The sequence below is a fragment of the Cottoperca gobio genome, chromosome 11, assembly GCF_900634415.1.
Source record: "Cottoperca gobio chromosome 11, fCotGob3.1, whole genome shotgun sequence".
In the NCBI taxonomy this organism is placed as follows: Eukaryota; Metazoa; Chordata; class Actinopteri; order Perciformes; family Bovichtidae; genus Cottoperca; species Cottoperca gobio.
In genome coordinates this window covers 19,612,741-19,639,517 of record NC_041365.1, presented here as the reverse complement: position 1 = coordinate 19,639,517, position 26,777 = coordinate 19,612,741, and the positions used below count along the sequence as shown (strand labels likewise).

General features: G+C 40.6%; 2 protein-coding genes across 2 annotated transcripts in view; one reads left to right on the top strand and one right to left on the bottom strand.

Moving 5' to 3' along the window:
* LOC115016137 (CMP-N-acetylneuraminate-beta-galactosamide-alpha-2,3-sialyltransferase 1-like) overlaps positions 1 to 26,777 on the bottom strand; it is a 78,755-nt gene that overhangs the window by 37,453 nt on the left and 14,525 nt on the right. The window lies entirely within an intron of this gene.
* LOC115016078 (immunoglobulin superfamily DCC subclass member 3-like) lies at positions 114 to 23,223 on the top strand. Its single transcript, XM_029443738.1, has 14 exons — positions 114 to 186; positions 1,719 to 2,024; positions 3,424 to 3,568; positions 5,210 to 5,340; positions 5,655 to 5,792; positions 5,918 to 6,076; positions 10,912 to 11,077; positions 12,859 to 13,109; positions 15,328 to 15,492; positions 15,814 to 16,002; positions 17,802 to 17,915; positions 21,424 to 21,550; positions 21,764 to 21,878; positions 23,149 to 23,223. The coding sequence occupies exons 1-14, from the start codon at positions 114 to 116 to the stop codon at positions 23,221 to 23,223; spliced, it is 2,154 nt and encodes a 717-aa protein (XP_029299598.1).

Here is a 26,777-nt window from a genome sequence, read left to right as displayed (position 1 = left end):
AATTGACAGCTGATCAATGTAATGCCACAATGGCCATTTGTGGTATTAGTATATGCAATATAATTTTACCTCAGTCCATACCCTTTATCGGGTTTAGCTAACATAAAGCAGCTATGCTAACTGATGTGGAGCATATTTTGTCAATTCAAAACCTGGTGGTCTCTGCATTGCTAGTTACTACTAAAGGTAAGTGAGGAAAATAAATTTGGTTTTGGTTTTGAAGGAAAAATAAAAATGAATGGGGAATAACATGTGTACTGATGATGATGACAACATATTAGCAAACAGCATCAGCTGAAATTATTTCACTGGGACCAGAAATGCACAAAACGACTAAAGCCAATCCAAATTCAAGTTCAGCTGCAAGACGGTGTGTGTGGGAAGTGATGCTTGATGGTAGCTGTTCAACAATACATTTCATGGTTCACTTGACAGAAAGGGTATATTTGGTTGAACTCCATAGTGACATTGATAAGTCATTGTGCAGGTTCAAGTTGAACTGTGATTGTTTCTGCTCTACAGCTGGGAAGGCCATGACAAGGGTTCGCTTTGCATATGAGGACATTAACACCAAAAAAGACTGAAAGAAAATGTGGAAGACTACGAGTGTCACCAAGGTCATGGAGGGGAGGGGACAAGGGTGAGGAAGAGAGCTCTGGTGGCATGGGAAAGTCACCTCAGAGATGGATCTGAAAGGACGCGAAGAGACGGGAGGGGTGTAGGGATGCATAAGAAGGGGCAGATGGTGCCCTTGTGTGCATGGTGGCTGACGGGAGTTTTTACAGAGGTTACTGTGGGTTAACTGCAAATAAGCATAATCACAACACTCTTGTCACAATTGGCCCCTGCTTCAATGGAGGTTCTCCAAACTTGACCCCAGCAACCCTTGCCAGTGTTCTCCTCCACAGCTCGGGTATTGTTGTTGCCCTCTCTGGCTGGATGGCTCGCTGGCATCCAGTCTCCATTGTGGCTCACCTTCAGTAAAAGCATTATAGGCCGCAAAACCAAATGCACCATCAATCAAATGAGATGGTTTTTGGTGTTGAGTGAGGTTTTTCAGGCAATTCGGATAGGGTTCTCTAAGACTTGGTGTCCGACAGAGAAGCCTCCCTAGTGCTCTTATCTCTGGAACCATAGGATGATTGTGCATTTGAGATGAAAAAAAGGTCTATGATCCACAAAGACCTTCTATGGCTTTATACAAAACAGTTGAAGGTTGCTGTTGCGTGTACAACTCACTGTTTGTGCAGTTAAGATTTATTTGCAAACAGCCAATGTACTAAGATTCATGACTGTGTGTGTATGTGTGTGTGTATATCTTATGTGCAAAGTGTTTGGGCAATAAACTGAAGTTGAAGTTCACAAAGACCTCTAGACTATATATGTTCACTGTAGCTAAGTAGCAACATATACACTGACAGTGTGTGTGTGTGTGTGTGTGTGTGTGTGTGTGTGTGTGTGTGGGACAAATAGTTTACACTCCTCGATCTCAAGATGTAGCCAGAATTCCAATTTTGTTCATTATCTTATCCCGGAAATATGTATATATGTCTTGATCTTTATTGAGCCTCCCTTTTCTTGAGCCTGATTACATTTCTGAGTTTGAATATTCCTCTGGATTTGGTAAAAAACAAACAAATTATAATTTCAAGCAAGCAGATTTGAAGTCCTACAGCGTTTTTCTCTCTGATAAGTCTTTCTCTGTCTGCTGTCTGCAGGTGGCTGTCTCGCCTCAGAGCTGTCTTTCCTGCTGGAGCCAAGTGATGTGATTGCGGTGAGGGAACGCCCGCTCATGCTGGACTGTCTGGTGCAGGGTGAGGAGCCGGTCATGGTTACGTGGCGTAAAAATGGGGTGCCTTTACCGAACAGCCAGCGGGGTCAGGTGCTGGCGAATGGCACGCTATTTATCAAGAGCTTCCAAAAACGCAGAGAGGGAAGCGATGCGGATATGGGCGAGTATGACTGCGCTGCCCAAAATCGCTACGGCATGCTGGTCAGCCGCAAGGCCAAAGTACATTTGGCATGTAAGTATTTGAAAGTGCAATACAGCACATGACTGTTACATTCTATATTTATATTGGATTATGTTATAAGGTTTTGACCTTACCCAGTGATGTTTTGATAAATGATGTTTCCATGCAATCACTGTGATCTTTCACATCACATTTCTTAGCTAGCTATTTAGGAAGAGAACTTGTAGAGAAAAGGCATTTCTGGTTAATATACATACACACATATAGTTGTGCCTATTTGAGCATTTCCTCAGTATAGCTCCCTTGGAACTGCTCTGGAAGTTTAGTGATTTGATTTGATTTAGTGTCTCACTCATAAAACTATAAGTTCCAAGTTATAATAAAATATGATTTACTTTCAAAACTTTTTGAGTGTATGATGCCAAATATTTTATTTTGCTAGTGCTATGGGGTTGCTCGACCTTGTGAGGGTGTTCTGAAATGTAGGGTTTCCTATTAAAGTGCCAGTCGCCAAAACGTATTTTCTATAGCAACACCCCTAACACACGCCGCCTCTGGCCCAAACACAGATAATCACATAAAAATGACCTTCATTACAGTGATTTAGATATGAAACTATCACACATAACTAACAGTCCTTGCTTTATTGTTAGGAATCTGGGTTTTTGTTTTATGGATGCAGGAAGTGTATAGGACGTAGATTGCATATATTGAAAAATCGAAAAAAGAAAAAAGACATCCCACAGATAGTCACCACATTTTTTTTCTGTCAAAACATCCAATAGTCTTTGTTATAAATGATGCTTCACACAGTGACCTCTGCATTATAATTAGCAACCAAGCCCCCCTCGGACTCTTTAATCCTTTGTTGACAGAGGGAACAGGCGCCAAGATACAAACCTCTCACGAAAACCTACTAGCTTCTCATTATGGAAAACCAATGAATTTAACTGCTCAACATGTAGGCATGTAGGTCTACAGTACTGTACTCACCTACCTGTGCTGAACACACACACACACACACACACACACACACACACACACACACACACACACACACACACACACACACACCCCTGCACTGCATATGACCTTCTCCTCCCCACTCCCTCAATCAGAACCATAAAACCAGGATTTATGGTTAATCCAGAGAATTATGGGAATCTTGAGGTGGTCTTACTTCATTGCAATGAGTTGCCATGGTGATGCTCTCTTATTTGCAGACCCCTCCTCTATGGTGTACACCCTTATTGATTATGGCCACTTAGCCATTAGGAATCGTGTGTGTGTGTGTGTGTGGACATGATACTAAAATATTAACTGTAGGCTAGTTAATGGTAATTACAAATGGTAAACCAATGTGTAGAATTGGTGCTCTGCAATGTTTCAAATAATATCCATATCCAGTATTTCCCTCATTAGGCTGATCTTTGTATGTTTTGCTCTTCAGCTCTTCCTAAATTCCACACCCACCCACTGTCTATGTCTGTGGATGAGGGGGGCGTAGCTCGCTTCCAGTGTCAGATAAATGGAGTACCTGAGGCCAACATCACCTGGGAGAGAGACAGAGTACCACTCAACACCACTGACAACAGGTAACACCATACACAAATGCACCACATTGCTGCTCCTTCAACTACTACAGTAGGAAACTCAAATGTCAACATGTATCACACAATACAATATGTGAAATTGGTATTTTCCTCTAATTAGTATAAAAGTCAGCCCCATCTTTTTTATTTTATTTTGAAGTCAGGCCTTAGAGCAGGGGTGTCCAAACTACGGCCTGCGGGCCCTCGGTTCATTTGTAATTGGCCCGCATTTAATTCTAAAAGTATAATGGAATATGGCCCAGATAGAAACTTGCGCTTGAATGTTTTGTACTTCTTAGTTCTAAACACAGAAACACAGTTTTGACTTGTCAGCTAACTTAAAACATCAAGTGTCAGATAAAGCTTGTGCTTTAGATTTTTACTTTATTGCATGTGATGAGAGCACAGATGCGACAGACACCGCAGCTGTTCATTTTCTTTTGCGGGAGTTGACGATAACCTTTGCGTTACGGAAGAGCTGCTTGGTCTTAGGAGTCTAAAGGGCACAACATAATTTGAGCACGAGGACTTTCAGAATTTCAAGCTTTCCTGTCTGATGTCGATGCTGAATACGGGGACGCACTCTACCATTCTGATGTGCGCTGGCTGAGTCGCGGTTTTATTCCCTGAGATCAGAAATCGATCTGTTTTTGAAAGAGTAGGACCGACCTCTTCATGAGCTGAGTGCCCCTCCATGGTTGGCAGACCTGGCAATTTTAGTTGATCTTACTGGTCATCTCAACACGGAACAAGAGCCGACTGCGCACATGAAAGCATTCTGTGTGAAGCTCCGTCTCTTTGAGACACAACTACGCAACTTCAATGTAGTGCACTTCCCCACTCAAATATGTGAGCAAACATTTTCTGTTAACTCTGTAACAAAAGCAGATTGAGAACCAAAATGAGCGACAGCATCTCTGTGATGTCCTTCGCATCTCAAACACCAAACTTACTCCTGACCTGCAGCATCCTTCAGTCCACAGCGTCACTGCTCCCACTGAGTGCAACGCTGTTCCCATTATAGGCGAGTTAAAAAATATATTACAAAGTATTCATGTTAATAAGCTCAATTTTTCAATATATTCAGTAAAATAAAGTTTCTAACGTTAGAAAATGTTAATAAGCCCAATAACCTATTTGTTTAACAAGCTTAGATATATCCATCCCCATTTCCCCTCATTCCCCCCCCCCCCTTGATTCTTTTTTTTTAGACAATATACCTCAAAAGTATGAGTGGCCCAGCCCTTCGTATATTTTTCTGTATGTGGCCCTCAGTGAAAACCGTTTGGACACCCCTGCCGTAAAGCATCCAAATATCCATATAAACTCAAAAACTTTTAACAATTGCAGCAGTAGGCTACTAATCCAGACCTCCAATGCCCTCCACACGTTTGTTGCTTGCGAGTCCCAACTGCTTTTTTCACTACAAAAGCTTCAAAATCAGAATTGGAATAATACTAACTGACTTACTATGTTACCTGTTGTAAGCATTTAATGTACATCTAATTGTCATATATATCCATATATGAAGTATTAAACTATAACAAATATTTTGCTCTGCTTTTGTATTTGCACTATAGAACAAAGACTGCACTAATAGTTTTCTGTGACCCACCTGCTCCTATACCTCTCCTCCCTCTGCAGATACACTCTCCTGCCAATGGGGATTCTACAGGTGACAGGCGTGAGGCAGCCGGATGCAGGGGTCTTCCGCTGTGTTGCCACCAACACGGCAAACACTCGCTACAGCCATGAGGCCATGCTCAACATCACTGGTAGGTGGACACACATGCAGCACTTCATATACAAGTAGTTAGGTAAAGAACTCTGTGGGGTGAACAAGAGCTAGGAGTTCTATTCCCTCTGGCGTTAGCTCCCTACCTGTATGGATATATGGAATGTGTCTATATACTTGTAGAGGTAATTACCTTCACTGCACTATATCTCATCATTTCTTGCCATTACAACTTGAGATGTTCTTGTACAACAGTCAGTCTCAAAACCAAAACCTCCCAAAATGAAACATTTTATAACTGAAGGTTTAATCATGTCATCTATTTTCTCTTTTTGTTTTCCTAAATACTTCTAGGTGGAGCTCCCCGAACCTACAAGGAGCCGGTCATCCTGTCGGGACCCCAGAATCTGACCATCACTGTTCATCAGACAGCCATCTTGGAGTGCATCGCCACAGGAAACCCAAGGCCCATTGTTTCCTGGAGCAGGCTAGGTACTGGCTAAGAGATTTCTAAGAGAATGTACATGACTGGAGGAGGATTAGTTAATAACATGCAAGCTTGCTTTACGTTTTATTTCACACCATTATGTGTGTATCTGTGTTTGCGTGTCCATCAGATGGACGTTCCATTGGTGTGGAGGGTATCCAGGTTCTTGGGACAGGGAACCTGATGATCTCAGATGTTTCCCTGCAGCACTCTGGTGTGTATGTGTGTGCTGCCAATCGACCCGGCACCAGAATGAGACGTACTGCACTTGGACGACTCGTGGTACAAGGTGAGGCCATACAGAGACATACAGCCTAACTGTTCTTGAGCAAAGAACTTACCTCTCTAAATACAGTCAGGAATAATATTATAATGGAGAAATGCTTAAAATATTGGATTACCAGCTGGGTCAGCATGTGGCTTATTTACAAGTCGGATGGCTGATTATTACTATAGTTTGTTTTTTAACCTGCAACACCATAGCACAGGACATGACTCAATCATTCACTAAGTTGTTAAAAGTATTTATTCCGCTTTTGACAAAGTTAGGCTAGTTTATCCTTGTTCCCAGTGTTTGTGCTAAGCTAGGCTAAACATGCCCTAGCCCTATCTCTGTACTGGACATAAGGAGATGAAACTGCGTCTGGGGAAGAAATACAATCATACTTTCCACATTTTGGCCTCTTCATTTAATATAATCACACAACAGTGCAGAGCATGGTGCATTCAGGGAAGGAAGGGCTGCCTCTAATGTTGAAGGACGGGAGAGGGGCTCTCTATATCTCTAATATATTCATTTATGTATTCAATATATCATGTATTGATCAATTTGCTCTCTTTTTGAGAGACACCAAATAGCTTTAGGCTTTGGTCGAAATGTTCTCATTATTCTGTAGTGGTCCAAAATGAGATTATTAAAACAAAACTGCGTAATTATTTCCAATTATTTTAACACCATATGAATGCAGCACAAATGCCCTCCTGCTATTTGTGTGGTCGTGTGAAGGTTGAAACAGAGGTCTGAACAGTCTGTGTGTGAGTGTGTGTCCATGGTCATGGCGAGGATGAAGGGACAAAGAAAACAAGAAACAAAGAGACAAAAAGTGGAGGACAACTAGACGGTCAATGCAGACTGCAAGGTGCAAGAGGAGGGAGCAAGGGGAAGGGAAGGGAGGGATTAATGACCTGCAACCTCTGCCCCCGACCCCTGACCCCTGACCTCGACAGGAGGACTCAGGGCGTATGTCTGTGAAAATGGTTGGAGTGATTGAGAAGGAGGTGGAGTCAGGACAGAGAGAAAAGAGGTGTGGACTAAGGGTTAATTAGGGAACGCTGGGAGATGAATAGCGGAGGGGTCAGGGCAACCAGGATGTCACCACGTAGAGGGAGACACAAAGGATGGCCAGCCATTTTGGAGAATGGTGCGATAAATACGCCCACCCCTCCCTCCCTTCTTCCTCCTTATTTGTGTCGACCTGTTTTGCAGATCTTTTGTCATGCAGATCCCACTGAGGGCATCAATACATTTCTCACATTCAATATGCACCAAAATCTTTCCCACACTGTGGAAATATAGTATCCCACGCTGAGCCACATATTGTCTTGCCCAAATGTGTTGAAAAAACGATACAAATATAGGTTAGTAATGTCGGAATACTCTTTATAATTCTGTGTTTCTATTTCCCTAGAATTGTTACCACTAGTTGTTTCCAGGGCACGGCCTAGGAAATTATTTAGACATGAGTGGGCCTTTAAAAATAAGCATTACCCATTAAATGCTATTTGAAGCTTATTGCAATATTATTTAGAACCCCAGGAAGGTAATGTTCCTCAAAGTACCCTCATTTGTTAGTATTTAAATACATCCATTGCTACATGACTCACCATAGGCTGAGTTAGGCATAAGTAAGTGGCCAAAAAATAATGTTCAGTATGACTAACACATATATAAATCTATTTATGTCCAGTGCCTGTCCAAGCAGTGGACAGATGTACGGCTGGCTGCAAACAAAAGGGACTGAATGTAATTAGAGGTATGAGGTGTGGTCAAACTCAAGGTCAACAGAATCGCCAATCAATACCGTATGGATCCACTGATGGACAGTCAGCTGGACACTTTCTTTTTTTTTTCAAAATATTTTTATTAACATGAAAAAGTGTAACAGTGCATTACAGCAAATAAGGCATTTTCATTATTTTTTTTAACAAAAGAACCCTTACCCACTTTCCCTCAACCCAGCCCCATCCTAACCCATCCCACCGACCCCTCTCCCCGAGCAATAAGGCAACAGTACATCAATTACATACCAAATGAAAGATACAATAATATACATGCACATATATACACATACCTGCATACATACACACATGTAAACGTACACATACTAACACATATATCAAGGGATGTCACATGGGCTGCATGTGTGGTGGACAGGGGAGTAAAAATATTGGAATTATTACAAGGAGTTACAGGGAGAATCCCTACAGCGACACTATATCAAGGGAGAAGACGGTCTACATAACTGATCAGTGGTCTCCAATGAGCATAAAACTTATCTGAAGAACCCGGAGAGTAAACTTCATTTTCTCCAACTTTAGGAGAGACATAGTATCGCTCAGCCACATTTTAAAAGAGGGTGGTAAAGGAGATTTACACAAGAGAAGGATTTTCCTACGAGCAATCAAGGAGGTAAAGGCAATGACATTGGTTTGGGTGTTTGTCAAGTTGATTCCATCTGGGGGCTACATGAGGGGATGGAGAGATTTTTAGACCTACAATTTCAGAAATACATTCGAAGAAAGATTGCCAGAAGGTAGATAATTTAGGGCGCAACCAGAACATGTGAGTCAGGTCGCAGGGGGCCTGGGAGCATCTATCACACCTGTCATCCAATCTATCTGAATCCCCTTAATTCCTCTCTCTGCTTTTAGAGCAATTGACAATGTCTCGATAGCAATTGCGAATAGTAGTGGAGAAAGCGGACAACCCTGACGCATCCCACGGAAAAGAAGGAAGAATTTTGAGCGCTGGGTGTTCGTACATACAGAGGAGTGAGGAGAAGAGTACAGAAGTCTAACCCAAGAGATAAGGCCAGGAACGAAGCCCAGATGTCGAAGGACAGAAAACAGATAGGCCCACTCAACCCTGTCGAAGGCCTTCTCAGCATCAAGAGATATGACAACCTCCGGTTCGGCAGGAGAAGGCGGACTGTGGATGACGCTGAGAAGTCTTCGGACATTTGTGAAGGAGTGCCTCCCCCTTATAAATCCCGTCTGATCTTCCGAGATAATGGAGGGTATAATAGATTCCAACCGACGAGCAAAAATCTTCGTGAGTATTTTCACATCTACAGACAGGAGTGAGATTGGGCGATATGATGCACAGCTCAACGGGTCCTTGCCCTTCTTAAAGATCAGAGAGATAGAGGCTTGCATAAGGGTGGGTGGCAGTGAGCCTAGGTTGTACGACGAATTAAACATATCTAATAGTAATAGTAAAAATTATCATCATCCCAATTGGGAGCATACACAGATACTAAGATGACCGGCTTCTGATAGAGTGTGCCAGAAATTATGACATAACGTCCATTTGGATCTAAAACTGTATTAGTCCTCAGCTGGACACCTTCTAACATGATGGCGGGAAATCTTTCGCTTCGAGAGATAGTGACCACACACACACGCACACACACACACACACACACACGTTTGGAGTTATACAGTGCTTTAAATGTGTTACATTACATTACAGTTAATTTGGACGTGGTTGTCCACAGTGATTTACTTTCTCAGCATATTTGGACCTCTTGATTGACTCAACTTTATTGGACTAATCTTTGAAAATGTACTACTCATGCTTAGTTTCAAAATGATGCTTTACACTTGACCCTCAACACAAAGGCTCAGTTAGCTGTTGTAACAAACATCAAACTCTATATTGTTCAACTGAGCTGCTAGATTTGCTCTCCACCTGTGGTGTGGTTGGTGGTTACATGTACTGTTTTTGTAAATGTGGATTCACCAATTAATTTTTCATGCTGGTGTAATATGTTTTATCACTAAACGAATTAAGCAACATGTAATAGGGGGGCCACGCTAATGTCATATTTAAATCTAAATCTGTTTCTTGAAACTCAAAAGCTGACACCATCATTTCTACCCCAGCATGTCTACATTTGCTCCTGTGATGGTATAACAAAACAACCACACACACCTACAGGCTACCATTATCATTTCATCCTTCATGGGTTAATTTGGGATCCCTCTTCATTTGCTCTCCCCTCTCCCTAATTGTGGGGTTTCTTTTAGGAAGTTTTTCCTTGTGTGGTGTGAGGGTTTAAGGACAGAGGGTGTCGTATGCTGTACAGTCTGTAAAGCCCACTGAAAGTGATATCCCTGTCTGCCGTGTGATAACAGTGTGTTTTTATTGAAATTGTCATCTTGTAAACACATCCCCCTCAGCTCATAGGTGGATGGTTGGGGGGTGGGGGGTCACAGAGGGTGTTGAGGTCAATATATCAATGAGAGGCTGAGCGTGGGCTGAAGTGGGAAGGGGCTTTAGGGCTGAAGGAGTGTTGCCTGTATATGCATTTTCTATTGTGCCTATAATATTGAACTGGGTGTCAGGAGGGGCAGTCAACCCTGCATATGGACAGCCATGTTTGTGTGTGTGTGTGTGTGTGTGTGTGTGTGTGTGTGTGTGTGTGTGTGTGTGTGTGTGTGTGTGTGTGTGTTGTAAAGGGACCTGACTATCCTTTGGGGTTTGGAGAGACACCCTTGACATATGAAGCACAAACACAGATTAATTTACTAATACAACGTACAATGTATTTATGAATGCTTTGATCATTGTTATAAATTGTTTAAATAAATGTATCCATGGCATTATTACAGTACAGGTCATTTAGCAGACACTCTTATCCAGATCAACTTACATTGAACTAAATGCAGGGACAGTCTCCCTGGAGCAACTCAGGGTTAAGTACCTTGCTCAGGTGTACAATGGTGGCACCCTGGTATTGAACTCCCAACCCTCTAGTGTTATTTTTGGAAGGTGTACCTCCAGACCAATAGGCCATTACCACCCTTTGTCAACACCTCATCTTCCTGTCTGTTTCTCTTCAGCTCCTCCTGAGTTCCTGCAGTGGCCGCAGTCTGTGTCCAAACCAGCAGGGGGCAGTGCTGTGTTCACCTGTGTGGCCCAGGGCGTCCCCGAGCCTCACCTCATCTGGCTGAAGAATGGCAAGGTCCTGATGCCCGGGCACAATATCAAGCTTACCAATAACAACAGGTATGTACGTGATGACAGTGATGTATTGTGATGTAATTATATTACTTTTTAATTGTATTTATTTAACTTTTATTTATGAAGACCCATTGACTTATTTTCGATGGTGTCCTGTTTACATATCATACATACAATAATGTTCTGAAAATAATAAAATAAATAAAAACATTTAGAAGAAAATCAACCATCAATAGTCATATCATACCAACAGTGTTGAAAGGCTATTATCCGCAAAGCAGCCTCCCGGCCAAGACGTTATTATATCACTATTTAATGAAATCCACAGACCTCGACATCAAATTCATTGAACAAATCTTTGAATTTGCCCAAAGAAAGTAAGACATTCAACTTGATGGTCTCTTGAAACTTATTCCAGGATCTAGGTGCACAATAGTTTAGTAGAAATTGAGGATAGGAATGACTTCAGTCTTTCCATTCTTATCTCTGCACTAACAGTAAGGACAGTCACACATTTTAATGATCTTTAAAATATATAATTAAACATCATAAAATACTGTTCAAAGACACCAAGTAAATCCAAATCAACATCATTAATCATGTTTTATCCTGATGGTTCCAGTTACTAATAAGTTGCTAATCTTAAAAGTAGATAAGTCATTTGACCTTTTACCTAAAAATTCACTAGAACGTAAAAGCTGCTCAACTACAGTAACTTCAGGAAGTTTAATGACAGAGTACTTAAGTTTGTAGTTCTCCAACCGAACTGAACTTTCACAGAATATAGTCCTAGTGCTGGTTCAAGCATACGACGAACATTACAAACACCTGAGGAATGCATATCATAAAGTTACATATCATAGCAACCCAAAGACAGCAGTAGCACTTTCTCTGCATGGCAGTCCTGATGTGAGTGGGTTATGTCCTGACAGTGTCAGTGAAGCAGGCAAAATGATGATATCAGTTATATTCAAATGTTTAAAAATAAATAGAACAAGAGGTGCAGGCCATAGTGATGTGTTCAAAAAGTTCTCATGTGGGAAGATTTCCTCTAAAATGGTAGCGGTAGTATTCTCAGAAGCAGACTCTGGTTTTCTATGCAAGTCACCACTAATATACAGTGGTGGCAGTGCTGCGCAGAGATTGAGGCGTTACTGAGCCTGTGGTCTATGTTTGGGCAATTACATAACATTAAACATATTAAATCATGTCTATACTGTATATTTATGAATGATGACATGTTTGTATCCCAAATGTACTGTTTAGCATCTATGTCTTCCAGTAAAGAACTTTCATTGTAACCACATCTATTGGTGTTGATGATTTGATTATTGATATTTTTATATTGTTTTTGCCTTATGTTGTTGATATAAGTAGTAGTAGTAGTAGTAGTGTTAGCAACAGTAGAAGTAGGATTAGAGGTAATATTTTGAAGCTAATGTACGTGCAAGATTCTTGCTCTTCGGAGTTGTATCCTCATGATTGTTTGTACTTATTGTAAGTCGCTATGGACAAAAGTGTCAGCTAAATTAACTGTACTGTAATGTAAAGTAATAATAGCAGAAGTAGTAGCAGTAGCAGTAGTAGTAAAAGCAGTAGTAGTAGTACTAGTATTAGTAGAAGGAATAGTAGTAGTAGTACTAGTATTAGTATAAGTAGTGGTAGTAGTAATAGTATTAGTAGAAATACTACTACTAGTAGTAGTAGTAGCAACAATAGTAATAGTATTAATAATATTGGTAACAGTAATAGTAGCAGTATTAATAGTAATAGTAGTAGCAGTAGCAGTAGCAGTGAATTAATGCAGCTGTGTGTTATCTGTGCAGCACTCTGGCTCTGACCCGTATCAGCTCAGAGGATGAGGCAATCTACCAGTGCATTTCTGAGAACAGTGCTGGCACCAACCAAGCTAGCGCCCGTCTAGCCGTGGCCCAGACTAAAGACCTGCCCAGCGCCCCTCAGGGCCTCACAGCCAGTGTGCTGTCCACCATTGCCCTGCAGATCACATGGATCCAGCCACCCGCCAATGTCACTGACAGCATCATCGGATATGTCCTGCACATTCGCAAGATAGGAGGTAAGTATCAGTCCAAACACAGAGCAAGAGTTTACTGTAGAAAGATACCCTTTCAGAATCAAAATTCCTTTATTAGTCCCACAACGGGGAAATCTACCTTGTTACAACAAGAAAGTAAAGTGGCGAGTACACAATTAAATAGAATAAGATACAGTAAAAGTTAAAGACATTTAAGTACAGAGTCATTGATAAAAAAAGTTGTAAAAGTGAATAATGCACATGACAGTGGTAATTGCAGAAGTTATAAAAAGTGAATATTGCATATTGCAGTGATAATTGCACAAAAATGTATAGTGAATAGTCTGTTCTTGGTGTGGTGGTGTACCAGGGCCGTGGTGATTGTACAGTCTGACCGCTGCAGGTAGAAAGGACCTGCGGTATTTCTCCTTGAAGCAGCCTGTCGCTGAAGGAGCTGCACAGTGCGGACAAAGTGTCCTGGAGGGGGTGGGACATGTTGTTCAATAGAGATGACAGCGTGGCTGTCATTCTCCTGTCTCACACCACCTCCACAGTGTCCAGAGGTCTCCCCTGGACAGAGCTGGCCTTCTTAAAAAGTCTGTTCAGTCTCTTCCTGGCAGCCAAGATACTGCTGCCCCAGCAGACCACTCCATAGAAAATAGCTGATGCCACCACAGAGTCAAAGAAGGTCTTAAGGAGTGCCCCTTGCACTCCAAAATACCTCAGTCCCCTCAGCAAATAAAGCCTGCTCTGTCCCTTCTTAAACAGAGCAGCAGATCTTATCTGACCAGTCCAGTTTATTGTTCAGGTACTTGTAAGGTTTTACAATCTCAATGTCTGTTACAAAGACGTTCACTGGTGTTGGAGGAGATGGCGCCTCCTGAAGTCCACCACCAGCTCCCTGGTCTTTCCTGCGTGGTACCTCTGGTACCAGAGGGAAAAGTCCTGTGTCAGCTCTCTGCTATTGTCGGCCTCATCTCTGATGGGGATGACAAGGAGTACAGAGTCATCAGAGAACTTCTTCAGGTGACACTTTGCTGAGCTGTGGGTGAAGTCTGAAGTGTAGAGGGTGAAGAGAAACAGCTTGGTTGCCTTGGTTGGTGTCCATGATTCCCAGACAAGTTGTAGAGCAGTAAACACAAAATATTTTTTTTAAATAAGTACGAAAAAACACAATAAAGCAGACAGTAGTTTTGCTGTCGGTGTTCAAATTGGAGGACGGAGTTACTGTGTTGAATCAATCCAGCAAACTTCTTCTTCTATAATATTTATTAAAATGACTGCTTTTGATAATACACACAGCTGCGGACACTTTCAGCTGCACCAAGCCACAGACCGTACTGAAGCAGTTAGCTGTCTTTTGGATTCACTGAAAGGCCCCGAATGAGCTCTAACATTTAGCCTATATCTCTAGCATAAGAGGGATGTTTCTTATACTTATTTGTTGGTGTAGGCCGTTGTAGTGCTGTGTTTTTTCGTAAAACCAGATTGAAGGTCAGATAAAATATTATTAGTCGTTAAAAAGTCCTTTAGTTGTTGACTTACCAATGATTCCAGCACTTTATTTAAGACAGACAATGCGATGGCGATGCGGTTTCTGTTTAGTTCTCTCCTCTCCTTTCTTCCGCTCTGTAGGTGTGTGCGTCAGGTGCGAAGCCCCGTTCTTCGCAAAACGGAGCAAATTGAATGCGCAAAGTAGACAGTACAAACTGAAATGTGCAGATAAATGAGATCAATAGCATAAGCATTTAGTTTATTTAATAAACGCAGTAGATTTCTGCTTACTCTCAGGGTCTTCTCATGTCCTGGGTTACTACTGTTCAGAAAAAACACCTGCTATGATAGCGGAATGGTCATCTTTTTCTCAAAGCTAGCTTCATTCACCCAAGTGGCTCAAGGTTGGAAACTCTCTGTGTGTTTTTAATCTTTCCAACATAGCAATGCATACGGTTCTCATTCAAAAGCATGAGAATACAACATAATACATAATAATGCGTATGGTACCTCAATCAAGATATAAAAGTATAACAATAATCCTAGTGATGTATATAGTACACAAATCAAAGTCTAAAAGTAAAGTTAACCTAAGATTAATCAAGTGATACTAAGTTTAGTGACAAGTTCATGTTTCCACACATAAGCAAGTAACACAGTTTGGTGATAAATTCATGATTTCCCACACTACTCAGCGGTGAGTAAGAGCTGCTGTAAGTGTACTTATAATAATAACTCATTCTAAATGCCTGTGTGTGTGATTCAGAGCCTGACAGTCTGGAGCTGCAGGAAGCGATCAGTAAAGGTACCTTCCAGCATGATGTGACCAACCTGGAACAAGCCACCACCTACTCCTTCTATCTGAAGGCCTACTCTCCTCTGGGAGCCAGCCAGCAGTCCCACACTGTGGTGACTACAACACTAGGGGGCGGTAAGAACATGAAACACTTACGACCAAAGGGGTTCATTTCTCAATAATATCAATATTTCAAAACAGTAGGGTCAAAACTTTAACAAGTAAAACGATTCAAAAGTCTGATATTTTGCAATATTATACTTAGACAACCTGGAGTCATGAAGTCATGCTAAAAAAATAAAAGCCAAATATAAGAAAGACTTGAATATCCTGAGATGCCCGACAGTACATGAGTATTATGTAACCCTTTGAGGACAGTTAGTACTGTTTCTTTTGTGTAGTTGATCAGCTCATCTCTCATCGCTCTTCTTTTTTCTGTCTCCCCTGTCTGTCTAGTGCCGACACCTCCCACCTTTTTTACCAAGGTGGTGAACTCCAGCGCTGTACAGGTCCTCTGGGAGCTCCCCAGTAAGGCCGGTAAAGCTGAGGGCTTCAGACTGTCCTACCGCAGAGTCCCCCACGCTGACTTTCAGGGCCTAACCCAGCTGCCCTGTCACATCAATGCCCACACCATCTCTAAACTGGGTATGTGTGTGTGTGTATGCGTTTCTAAAAATTAAATCTTGTCATGTTTTACCATGGCTCTCTTCCCACCTGTATTAATCAGTATATGCTATACTTGCTGATAGAATGAAAAATAAATTAATAAAACAAACAATATATATTTCCACATCATAGCACACCAAGATGTCACTCACTCCTTGTCTACATTTCTGTGCAGCATTCCTCTCTCGCCCACGTTTGTTTACGTGACACTTCCGGGCTCAATGTCCGTTACCATAACAACACACTTATTTTGGTCACTGTGAAGTCAAACTGGAGCTGTCCAGATAGTAATAGGACAAACCGGATGCAACCAATCTGCCTGAGTGTTTCCCATTTAAAAGAGCGCCGCTTGGCGTTATGGCGCAGCGCAGAGAGGATGTTGTTTTCTTGATGGTGTCGAAATCCGGAGCGAGACTGTGCAGGGCCGAAATATCTATCGAGACCGAAGATGCAGCCGGTAAGACGCTGAACCTTTTAGCTTGAGAGACTGTTTACCTGCTGGAGATCGCGGCCGCTACTAATTTGATTGATGCTGGATTTATGATATGATCGGTGCTTGTGTGTGTGGCTCGGTGAGCTGATGTTGTACATATTTGCAGAACGGCTTGTTTACTTTCTTATATTGTTTGTGATTTAAAAATGACTGCATAATTGTATTTAATTTAAGTTAAAATGCCGTTAGAAGTACAGATTTACTTGGTAAAATGAAATGCATTAAAATTATGGCAGCAGCTGTGCATTTGTTATTTTTCATTTAGTGAGAGTGCATTTGTAAATTAATGAATTAAGGTTCTAATGCTTGAAATAGAAATATTTGGAAATCACAAATATGTGTATTTTGCTATTTACATTTTTTTGAGTTGCCGTGTAATGTATATTAATTCTCGCTTCTGTTTGTTTCTATTCAAAAGGTTTTTCACCTAAATACCTGAGCATCAATTGCTAATTGCCTTGTCTTATTTTTTGCAAGTTCAGCAAATAGTCAAAGGAGGAAAAAAGGAAAAACAGCAGTTTGGTCTTTGAGGGAAATCCAGTTAAAAAAACTTTGGGTAGATGTTTCCATCCCTTTCAAGGAGGGAAGCTGCACATTTAGAAGAGTCACCATATATGGCTCTTTCGATGACGCCATATGGCTCGCAAGCTATAGGTTCCCGACCCCTGGTTTAGGAAGTGACCAAGATAAGTGTTTAGACAATTTATTTGCAGAAAATGACGCTCCCGACACAAACAGAGGTGCGCACACATTTGTGCTGGTGCATACATGTCTCATTCTAGGTATCGTCCGGGGGCTTGTATTCACATCAGGCAGAAACGCGCCTGAGACGGAACCCCCACACTGAGTCTCGCTTTGTCTGGACTTCATTACATCCAACGGAACAGCCTAACAGACGGCATCCCTCTTCCTCCTTCACCCCTCCACTCACAATCATTCATCATCCTCAACATAAACAACATAGTGTTGTGGCGTGGTCCTTGCTAGTGAATTGCTGTCGCTGATATTCATGTTTCATGTATCGCATGGCAATAATCTCATAAATTCATCATCTAACAGCACTGCATGGTGACTGCAGGCGGCCCAACATGCACATTGTGTCTACAACAAGCAGCGTACAGTTGACGTTTTTAAGAAATGGATGCTAAAGAGCATTTCTTTAAAATGAGTATTTCCGTTTACTGATTGAGCCAGTTAAAGTCACATCATTTAAGAAAACACCAGAAACCTTTAAAAACGTTGCTTTAAACTTCTAAATTATTATTTATGGGGCCTTGTGTTTCAGAATTGGGTGCAGTGTATGAAGTCAAACTTGTGGCATACAATGGAAACGGGGAGAGTGACTGCTCCAAGAGACTGGTGTCGCTGGCAGAGGAAGGCATGATTGACCAAACCCCTGGTAAGTTTGATCACAGAGTGTCCTGGAAGAGCTTTAAACAGGTTCTCTGATAATACCTGTGATTGCTGTGGAAGAGTGCAAAATAATAGGAAGGTAACATTTTAATTAGTGATCCCATATTACCCACACATTTAACAACATTGAAACATAAAAAAAAAAACATTACACAAGTGAAGGATAATGAACCTAATTGAGTTAATATATTATTAGATGCATACAAGACAACAAATGTCTAATATCCCAATTATGCAATAATGCAATAGGATGCAAAACTCCCAAAAGGAATGAACAGTATATCAAAAATAAGAATCAGGGAAGACATAACTGAGGAAGTTTGTCATAACATATGAGTAAATCAGAAGACACCAACTCAAGCTACTGGTGAGAGTTCTGTTGGAAGAACAGAATCTAGAATTTTGTGACTCCAAAGTCGAAAATTAAGACAAAGAAATGACTGAGCTTCATATTTTCTGAGCTTTTCTTTATAAAAAAAAATAAAATAGAAATAAGTTGATTGCTCTTTTGTCACATTATACCTGGGCAAAGTCCTAAATAAATTCATAGCAGTTACGATCAACCGTGATGGGTTTGTTTCCAGGAGAGAACAGGGGAACCCAAACACAGGATGTAAACTTTAGGTGTGGGATGAAAAAATAATGTTTATTGTTAAATTGCAGAAAATGAGGATGGATGTGGAGTCTGGCTGTGTGAGGAAGACGTAGAGGGAGCTGGTGACTGGCAAAGCGAGGCAGGGTAATGGAGACAGCAGGTTGTTAATGTGGCAAAACAGCAGGCAGACGAGCTGGCAGAGAAAGAATGTGATGAATAGATGGGTTGCAGGTGTGAATATGGGACCAGATGAATCTGCTTGGCAGCAATCTGGGATGAGTTAGAGGTGCCACGCCCACAACACAGACACACACAAGCTGTGTCTCAATTCAGGGGCTGCAGCCTTCGCGGTCTTTAGAGGCCGGCTCCTCCGTATACCGCGAAGGCTGAACCGAGCGGTCTACGAAATGAGACGGTCCGGTCTACGGTCATTTCCATTCATTGATTGGTAGTTTTCTAAACTAAATAATCCCTTTTCTAAATTAATTAATCATATCTACAAAATAAATCCTTCTTGAACCTTGAAATCAATTAAGTTTTCATACATTTTCATTTATAGTTCATGTAAATTAAATACACAATATATTCATCATTATATATATTATTTATTTCAATTAATTTTAATATCATTTGTCAACAAGTTTCTCCAGCAGAGAGAAGAGTCTGTCCATTCTCTCCCTGCTCTCCTCTCTAACCCTAACCCTAACCCTAACCCTAACCCTAACCCTGCCTCAGTCTCCTTCTCCATAAAACAAAACAAAATGTTAGAGCAAGTTTAGCTATACACCACTAAACAAAATATTAAGTTGCAAAATAAGTGATTATGGCGGCTCACTAGGAAGACATAACTATCAGTGCTCCGCCAATTTCTGTGATAAATCCTAATTTTATCCACGTCAACCCATCGTTTCTATTCCACGGAAAAGACGGTGAAGTGCCGGCTGCAGCAGGGAAATCAGCTAAAGGACGACCAAAACCACTTCAGTCTAAGCTAGAAAACTTTGGAGCATCCAAGCTACACGTGGAAGCTAAAGAAAGTTCTGCTAGCGCTAGCATTGCGCCAGCCATGACCTCTGTTGAGACGGGCGAGGCCGGGCTGGGGGAAGCAGGCTCGGAGGAAATCCTGATTGCCAGAGGCTCTCTAAAGTCGGACTTTTCCACAAGACTTGATGGCATGCTAACAGCAATAGAGGGGATGAGGAAGGAGATACGGGCATGCTCAGAACGAATGGCAGAGGCTGAAGTAAGAATCTCATCTACCGAGGACGACGTGAGCTCCCTGCAAGCTAAAGTGAACACACTTGAAGCTAAAAACATGAAGCTAGAGGATAAAGTTGAAGACTTGGAGGCAAGATCCAGGTTATCCAATTTGAGAGTGGTGAACTTGCCAGAAGATGCTGAAAGAGGGGATGCTTGTGCTTTCCTCGAAAAATGGATCCCAGACGTGTTAGATTTGGCACCACTAAGTTCAAAGTTTATACTGGAGAGAGCTCACAGAATCGGCCAGAGGAGGGATGCAAATGCCCCACCAAGAACTTTGATCATGAAATTCCTAAACTACAGGGACAAGATGGTTGTAACGAAGGCAGCCAGGGCAAAAAAACAGATCCTATTTAAAGACCAGCAGGTGAGATTTTATCCTGGCAAGCTAGCCAGATGCATGGACGATCGGGATGACTGGAAGCACCGATGGAGGGCCCGTCTGAGGACGACCTAGTAGTAGTAGAGGGCACTCTGGGTCAGCAACTTGGAGATGATTAATGTTCCTATGCTGGGAGAAGGATTGAAGCTTTTCATATCTGCCTACATGTTTGTATATTTCCTTACATAGCCTACCCACATGTTTGTGTAGTTAATTTAATTTAATTATGTTATTTGTGCGACTATTAATGTACTTCATTTTGTTATGTCTTGGATGTGGAAGTTTGTGTACTGTCTTATGTAGTGTGTGTGTATATATGTAGTGTGTGTGTGTATATATATATATATATATATATATATATATATATATATATATATATATATATATATATATATATATATATATATATATGCTAAAAAACAATAAAGAAAGTGTTAAAAAAAAAAGTTGCAAAATAAGTACACATATTATAAATAATAAAATAAGTATAATCAATCCGAACGATTGCACTGGACTTTTTAAGTGATATTCAACTGTCATTTAACAAAGGTTTTATGTTTTAAGGTCCTTTGAGCTTATAACATTTTTATCGGTAGCTATTCGAGCGAGTTGAAACCCAATACTTGCATTTAAAAGTATATCCATTTGCCGCTACTGCTGGGTCGAGGGGCACCATTTCTCGTCGGACAAAAATTCTCAGGGCGCGCAATGAATCTTGGGATACCTGAGGCCGTGAAGGATACATCAGATGTATTCTCCATATCTGGCAAAAGAAGGCCGCATTGTCGGCTGCATTTGAAGGAGTTGCCGAAATGGAGCACCCCTGTCGCGACCGCTGTGACGTAATCGGTCTACAAATGAAGCCTCCGAAGGCTGCAGCCCCGGAATTGAGACACAGTTACAGAGAAACAGACAGGGGAACACAGACACAAAGGGAGGGGAAAACACAAGAAAGCACCTGGAGGCGTGGCTGTGACAAGCACAGGATGAACATCTCTTTAAAATTATTTTTGTCTGCTTGAAAGAAAGCTCTTACACTGAAATGGTTGCAGGAAACATCCAGACCAGGACGACCAGATTGCAATCGTCAATTAAATGAATTGTATGCAGTGTCTGACCTTTGCCTTACGACTATGGTGTCAGCAACATGTAAAACACTGGATATTGACCATTTGTATGTGCCAAATGCTAGTTTGGTTGAAGCTCAGATTTTTCCCTCATGAGGATGTTCTTCATTAGTTCCGGATTTGTTTCCAGGAGAGAACAGTCTGTGTCAGTGCAGGGCTGGAGAGGCCTCTCTTGGCAGCATCGTCATTGGCATCCATATTGGCACCGCCTGTATCATCTTCTGTGTTCTCTTCCTGTTGTTTGGATACCGTCGCAGGTAAGTGCCAACACTGTGCATCCTTTTTACTATGTATTTGTACCCTATCAATAATACTTTTTAAAATTATAATCCAATTAATTATGTATCAAGTTTACTGTAAAATACAGATTTTATTGATTAATAGGATTAGTTTTTCATTCTCTTTCAGTCTTTAGCTATGCTAATGTAGGTTTTGCAGAATATATACTGATAGCTAAAATCTGTTTACAGTCTGTTTTGCAGTAAAGGGACTCAGGACAGCTGGTCTGTACCAAGGGACAACACAGGACACAATGGCATCCCTAAAGATGGAGCAAACCGCCTAAGACTGGAGTCATTACCACAGGTAGTCACACTTAGCTGTTCACTACTTTATTCAAACAGCAGACGACCCCCGTCCAACAAACTCTCTTTCAGATACTGGCGTTGGCTCAATTTTAAAGCTGTAGTAAAGACATCACATAAAACTAGAAAACCGAAGGAATCCATTGGTACCAACCATATCATACTAGCGGGAAGAAGTTAGGCAAAATTCTGGCGAGACAAAAACTGGTCCAAGAATCCCTTAACCTCTCACCTTAAGATATCTGAATGAAAATGTGTTCTATGGATACCCACAAGTCTGTCCTTTACACACATGCACACTTAATGCTAATCCCAATTTTGAGCAACAATCACGCAGTTCTTTGCATGTGTTATTTTCACCTATTCTAAAATGGTGTAGTTGACTGAATAAACAGTTTTGGAATTGCTTACATTGAGTATGTATGGAAAGCGGAGAGTCTTGTGGATCCAATGAGCCAACTGTTTCATGTGTGAACATTTTAGCAACCATTTCATTGCAGTGAGACCATTTTTCAAAACTTGACATCACTGTATAAAATGAGCTGTCGTGAGCTCTAATCACAGCCTAATGAAACTTTACAGCAACAAACTACAGACTGAGGGCTTTCAGTGGATGTGTTCCTTAGTTTTATTGACAATAAACAGAAGTGCTCGCCATCCAATCACAGAAGAAATTCAAGTTTTACTGAAATTTCAAATCTAACAATTCTTTTTAAACTTTTGCACAAAATCTGTGTAACAAATGGAATCAGACATAAAAGAGCATGGGAATGGCCGTCATATACTGTACTTCTATCATAATGTTCTAAGCCCTTATTGCACTTTCATAATTTGTTTTAATTAATTAATTTTTAATTATGATTTATGATTAGAAATACTTGACACAGTACTGCATCTCAAATTAATCTTCAACTTCCCAGCTTTCAGATGAACCCTATTCTACTTGTAACCTCTAGGTTAATTCAAGATCAGGAATATCCTCAGGTATCTGCCTTTTTAAATGACCATCCGTAGAAGGCGGTTTGGAATGATGCGAGTTCTCAAATAGAGCTAGTAGGAAAACAGGCTTTACAGAAAGTTAAAGTAGACTTCACAGTTACATAGTACGATCGCTCAGTCTCATGGTGACATAGTGGGTAACTCATTTGTACTTTGATGCACTGCTTTTGCATGTCTTAAATAATGGCATATTTAAATGTTATCTGATTCCTTGTCTTTGTTCTCTCTTGTCTCCTTCCGATCCTGCTGTTGGGGCTCCCTTCTGTGAGCAGGTGGTCATTCCAGCGCAGTACCAGGTTGTCATTGAGCAGCACTTGTCAGGTTTGCGTGGCACAGACACTGGCTAACACTGGTCAATAATATCAACAACAACATCCCTGTCCTCTACTCCAACAGACTGCTACTCACTTAGGAAACCCAAGCCTCCCATCAATGAGCACTTTCTGTGCCCTTTGATGGGAGTCAGTCTTAGGTTTAGTCTCACCAAAACTAGCTGCTAATAACCTGAGCCTCCACAACAATGTGATAAAAGGCTTATAGAGCTATGAGACATCCTGGTTCTTTGACACCCCACCTGCATCCTTCCCCCTTACCTCAAACCAAAGCTTATTGCCTTTATTGCCTGTGCACATGCTCATGTGCTTGTAGAAAAAGCCTTCAAAAAGCATTGTCACTCCAGATTAGTCTGTCACTTTTCCAGTTGGAGTCTGTTCCATAACCAAAATATTCCATTCCTCAGATCTCCCCTGGTAAGCCGACATGTGAAGTTGTGCACTTAATCTCAAATTAAGCCATTATTAGTCTGTTGTGACAGAACTCTTGACTTTGCCTTCAGTTCCTCTGCAATAAGAAAGGAAAGAAACACAGTGGCCTTTGTAAACGCCTTATGAAGGTGAAAGTTTGATTGGAAATGATTGTCTATCACCGTACAAGCCATTTAGAGGATCCATGTAAACAGGCATTCTTTACTCAACTGTGCTTCACCCAAAAGCTGCACACCTCCAAAGAAAGCTACCTCAGTCAGACAAGAATATCTGAGCCATAGTTCAGGCTAATTTTAGCCAGATTATGCTACTTGTGCTAGCCTACCTCAACCAAAAAATACTGAAACCCTTTCCCTTCAGTAACTACTTCCTCGACCACTACCAGTGCCAGTGTACTGGGCCAGTCGCCAACCAGTCCAGTCCTGAGAGTGCTAACCAGAATGACTACGAGTGAGTGTATAATGGTGGCAGAGCCTGAATTCCACTGCCACGAGCCTAAACCTTACTTACTGCACATCAACAAGGGCCTTAACAACCTCTTGTTCAAGCCGGTTAACCTTTCTGTTTCCAACATGTCCAGTTATTATGGAAATCTTCAACTTCAAGACATCAAGGAGGCCATTGAGCGTTCCCTTGATGCTTGTTTGAGCTGCACAGACCTGATGGTATACTAAAGCCAAAAAATGACTGTTTGAGGCCATGCTACAAATGTAACTCTCCAGATGCCAAATTAGTCACCCTTGGACCTGTGACACTGAGATAGTGGCAAAAGAAGTTTCAAGATGATACTTGCCTGAATGCACAGACACGGCTCGTGTTTACCCGTGTAAGCCTATCCAAAAAGTTATTCGATGAAAACCAAGCGGAATGATACCCAAAGATGTAAACATTTTAATGGTTTTCTTTATTCTCCTTTTTTAAAGAATTACATTTACCTAAAATGTTGGATTGTTCTTGTTTGAAAGGGGTCACCTGTGTGTAAAGTGCTTTAACTGAACCCAAGCCAAAAAACATTTTCTCATGATTTCATTCGCATTTTTTAAAATAATATCTGTCATGTCCTTTTAGTTTGGTCATTCTAGGTGCACCCCTTCAACATGGAACTCTTTATTTTGTTGATCTTAACATTTAACTTTTAAAGAGTAACCAAATGTCAGATATTTTGAAATACTTTCTATATAAATATTACTGTATGAGGAATACTTGCTTTCTTTTTTTTTGGAACTTAAATTCTAGCCAAATATCTATCTTAAAGAAATATGTAACCAAATATAATTTTACATTTTTAGTCTTACTTTAAGTCTTTACCTTTACACTTCCTCGTAACCAAAGCACAGCAACATGCTTGTGAGCGTGATGATATAGATGTGTGTGTGAATGGTTAACAATAGGCAAATCTTGAGGCCAGCATCTTTGAGAAGAAACCACAAAGTTGTTTATACATAGCTCTTTAAAGAATAAAACTAAATTTAAAGTCCAGCTCAAATTGAATTCCACATAGTTGTTATTTATAGAACAAAATCAGTTCCCAAAAAGGCGAAATTTATATTTAACAATGTTTGGTTTGATGACAGTTGGTTGCCGTTGGAGACTTTGCATGTATCCACTCAAATACTTTTATTTTCGGTTGTCATCGTTTTATCACTGACACTGACTACCAGCCATAAAACAGGAACGACACAACACAAGATAAACGTTATACTTTGATCAACAACCGATATTAGTTTACTAGCTAATGTCTCCTTCTTATCTACAAAGACACATCATATGTTGCTCCTTGGTTTGCCAAAAAGCAAATCATCTACCAAGGAAAAGTGCACTGCTAGCATCAGTTTGCAGGCTAGATAGATGTTGCTGTATCACATTAAACAGTTCAAAAAACATAGGTACATGGTCAACAATAGTTGGTTTAGATGCTAAATGGTGTGCAATCTTCATTTTTTACCACCGCTAACAAAACTGTCCATCTCTTATAAATTACATTTTGTAATCTAAGATTGTTGGTGAGTGCTGGCTCGGCTGTCAATCAAACACTTACAGTAGCAAAACAATACATTTTAATAATTATTATAAAGTTATTTCTGACTGCAAAAAGGGTTGAGTGATTTCAGATGGACTTTTAAAAGGTTTCCCAACTGAATTATTATTATTATTATTATTATTCTTTTTTTTAACAGGATATCAACCATGGCTTTGAAACTATTATATCATTAATCAAAAGTGTGTATGTTGTCTCTCAAGCTTAATGTCCCTCAAGGTGTACCTTTTATGAGTGTTTTAGGTTTACTCAAAGAATACAATATAAAAGATAAGGGCTTTTCCCCTGATCTCCTTTCAGACACACTTGAAAGCTGTTAAACCAATACGATACCAAAAAGTGTATTTGATTATATAAGACCTAAAAAGTCAATGTGTTTTTTTGTAGTTTGAAGTGTTTAGCGGTTAAACTAGTTTTTAAAATCGAAAGCATTTGTTGCTTCTGTTTGCGACGATTCATTTCTCTTTCTCTTTTCATTTGAGTCTTTTGTTCTTCCTGCTGTGCACAGGAAAAGTTGCCAAAGCAAATGTTTTCTTAAGTGTATTATTGTTATTAGATTTGATAACATTAATTAGGATACATTCATATATTTTTTTTTTTGACATGTGTAAGGATGATATGAAAATAATTATTAGGAATGAGCAAGTGATGTGAGTTTTCCAGAGACACATATCCAATGTATGTCTGGGAAGTTGTTTTTTAAGCCAAACTAACGTTGTTAGTAGGAAAGTACAAACTGTCTGCTGGTACCAACATGAAACAATTCTATAACGATGGTGTGCTTCTCTGTTCCTAAAGCGTTCCACTGGTGTATTGTAGCCAACTGAAAACCTAAAGCTTTAACCTGTTGTGATTGAGGTCCTGTCCTTGGTCTTTTGCCAAAATGAAAAAGGCTTGGAGGTAAAGGACTGTAGATAAGCTGCAGCTGGAAACAGAGACCAAGCTGTGATTTGAAGGATTTCATAGTACATTAATTGTAGTACATTTACACAAAAATGGTGTCAGTACTTGCAAATGAGACTACGTAACTTTGGAAAGAAGAAATAACAATTGTGTTTCTCATTGCAAATAAATTAATCGGGCATAAAACGCCCCTTTG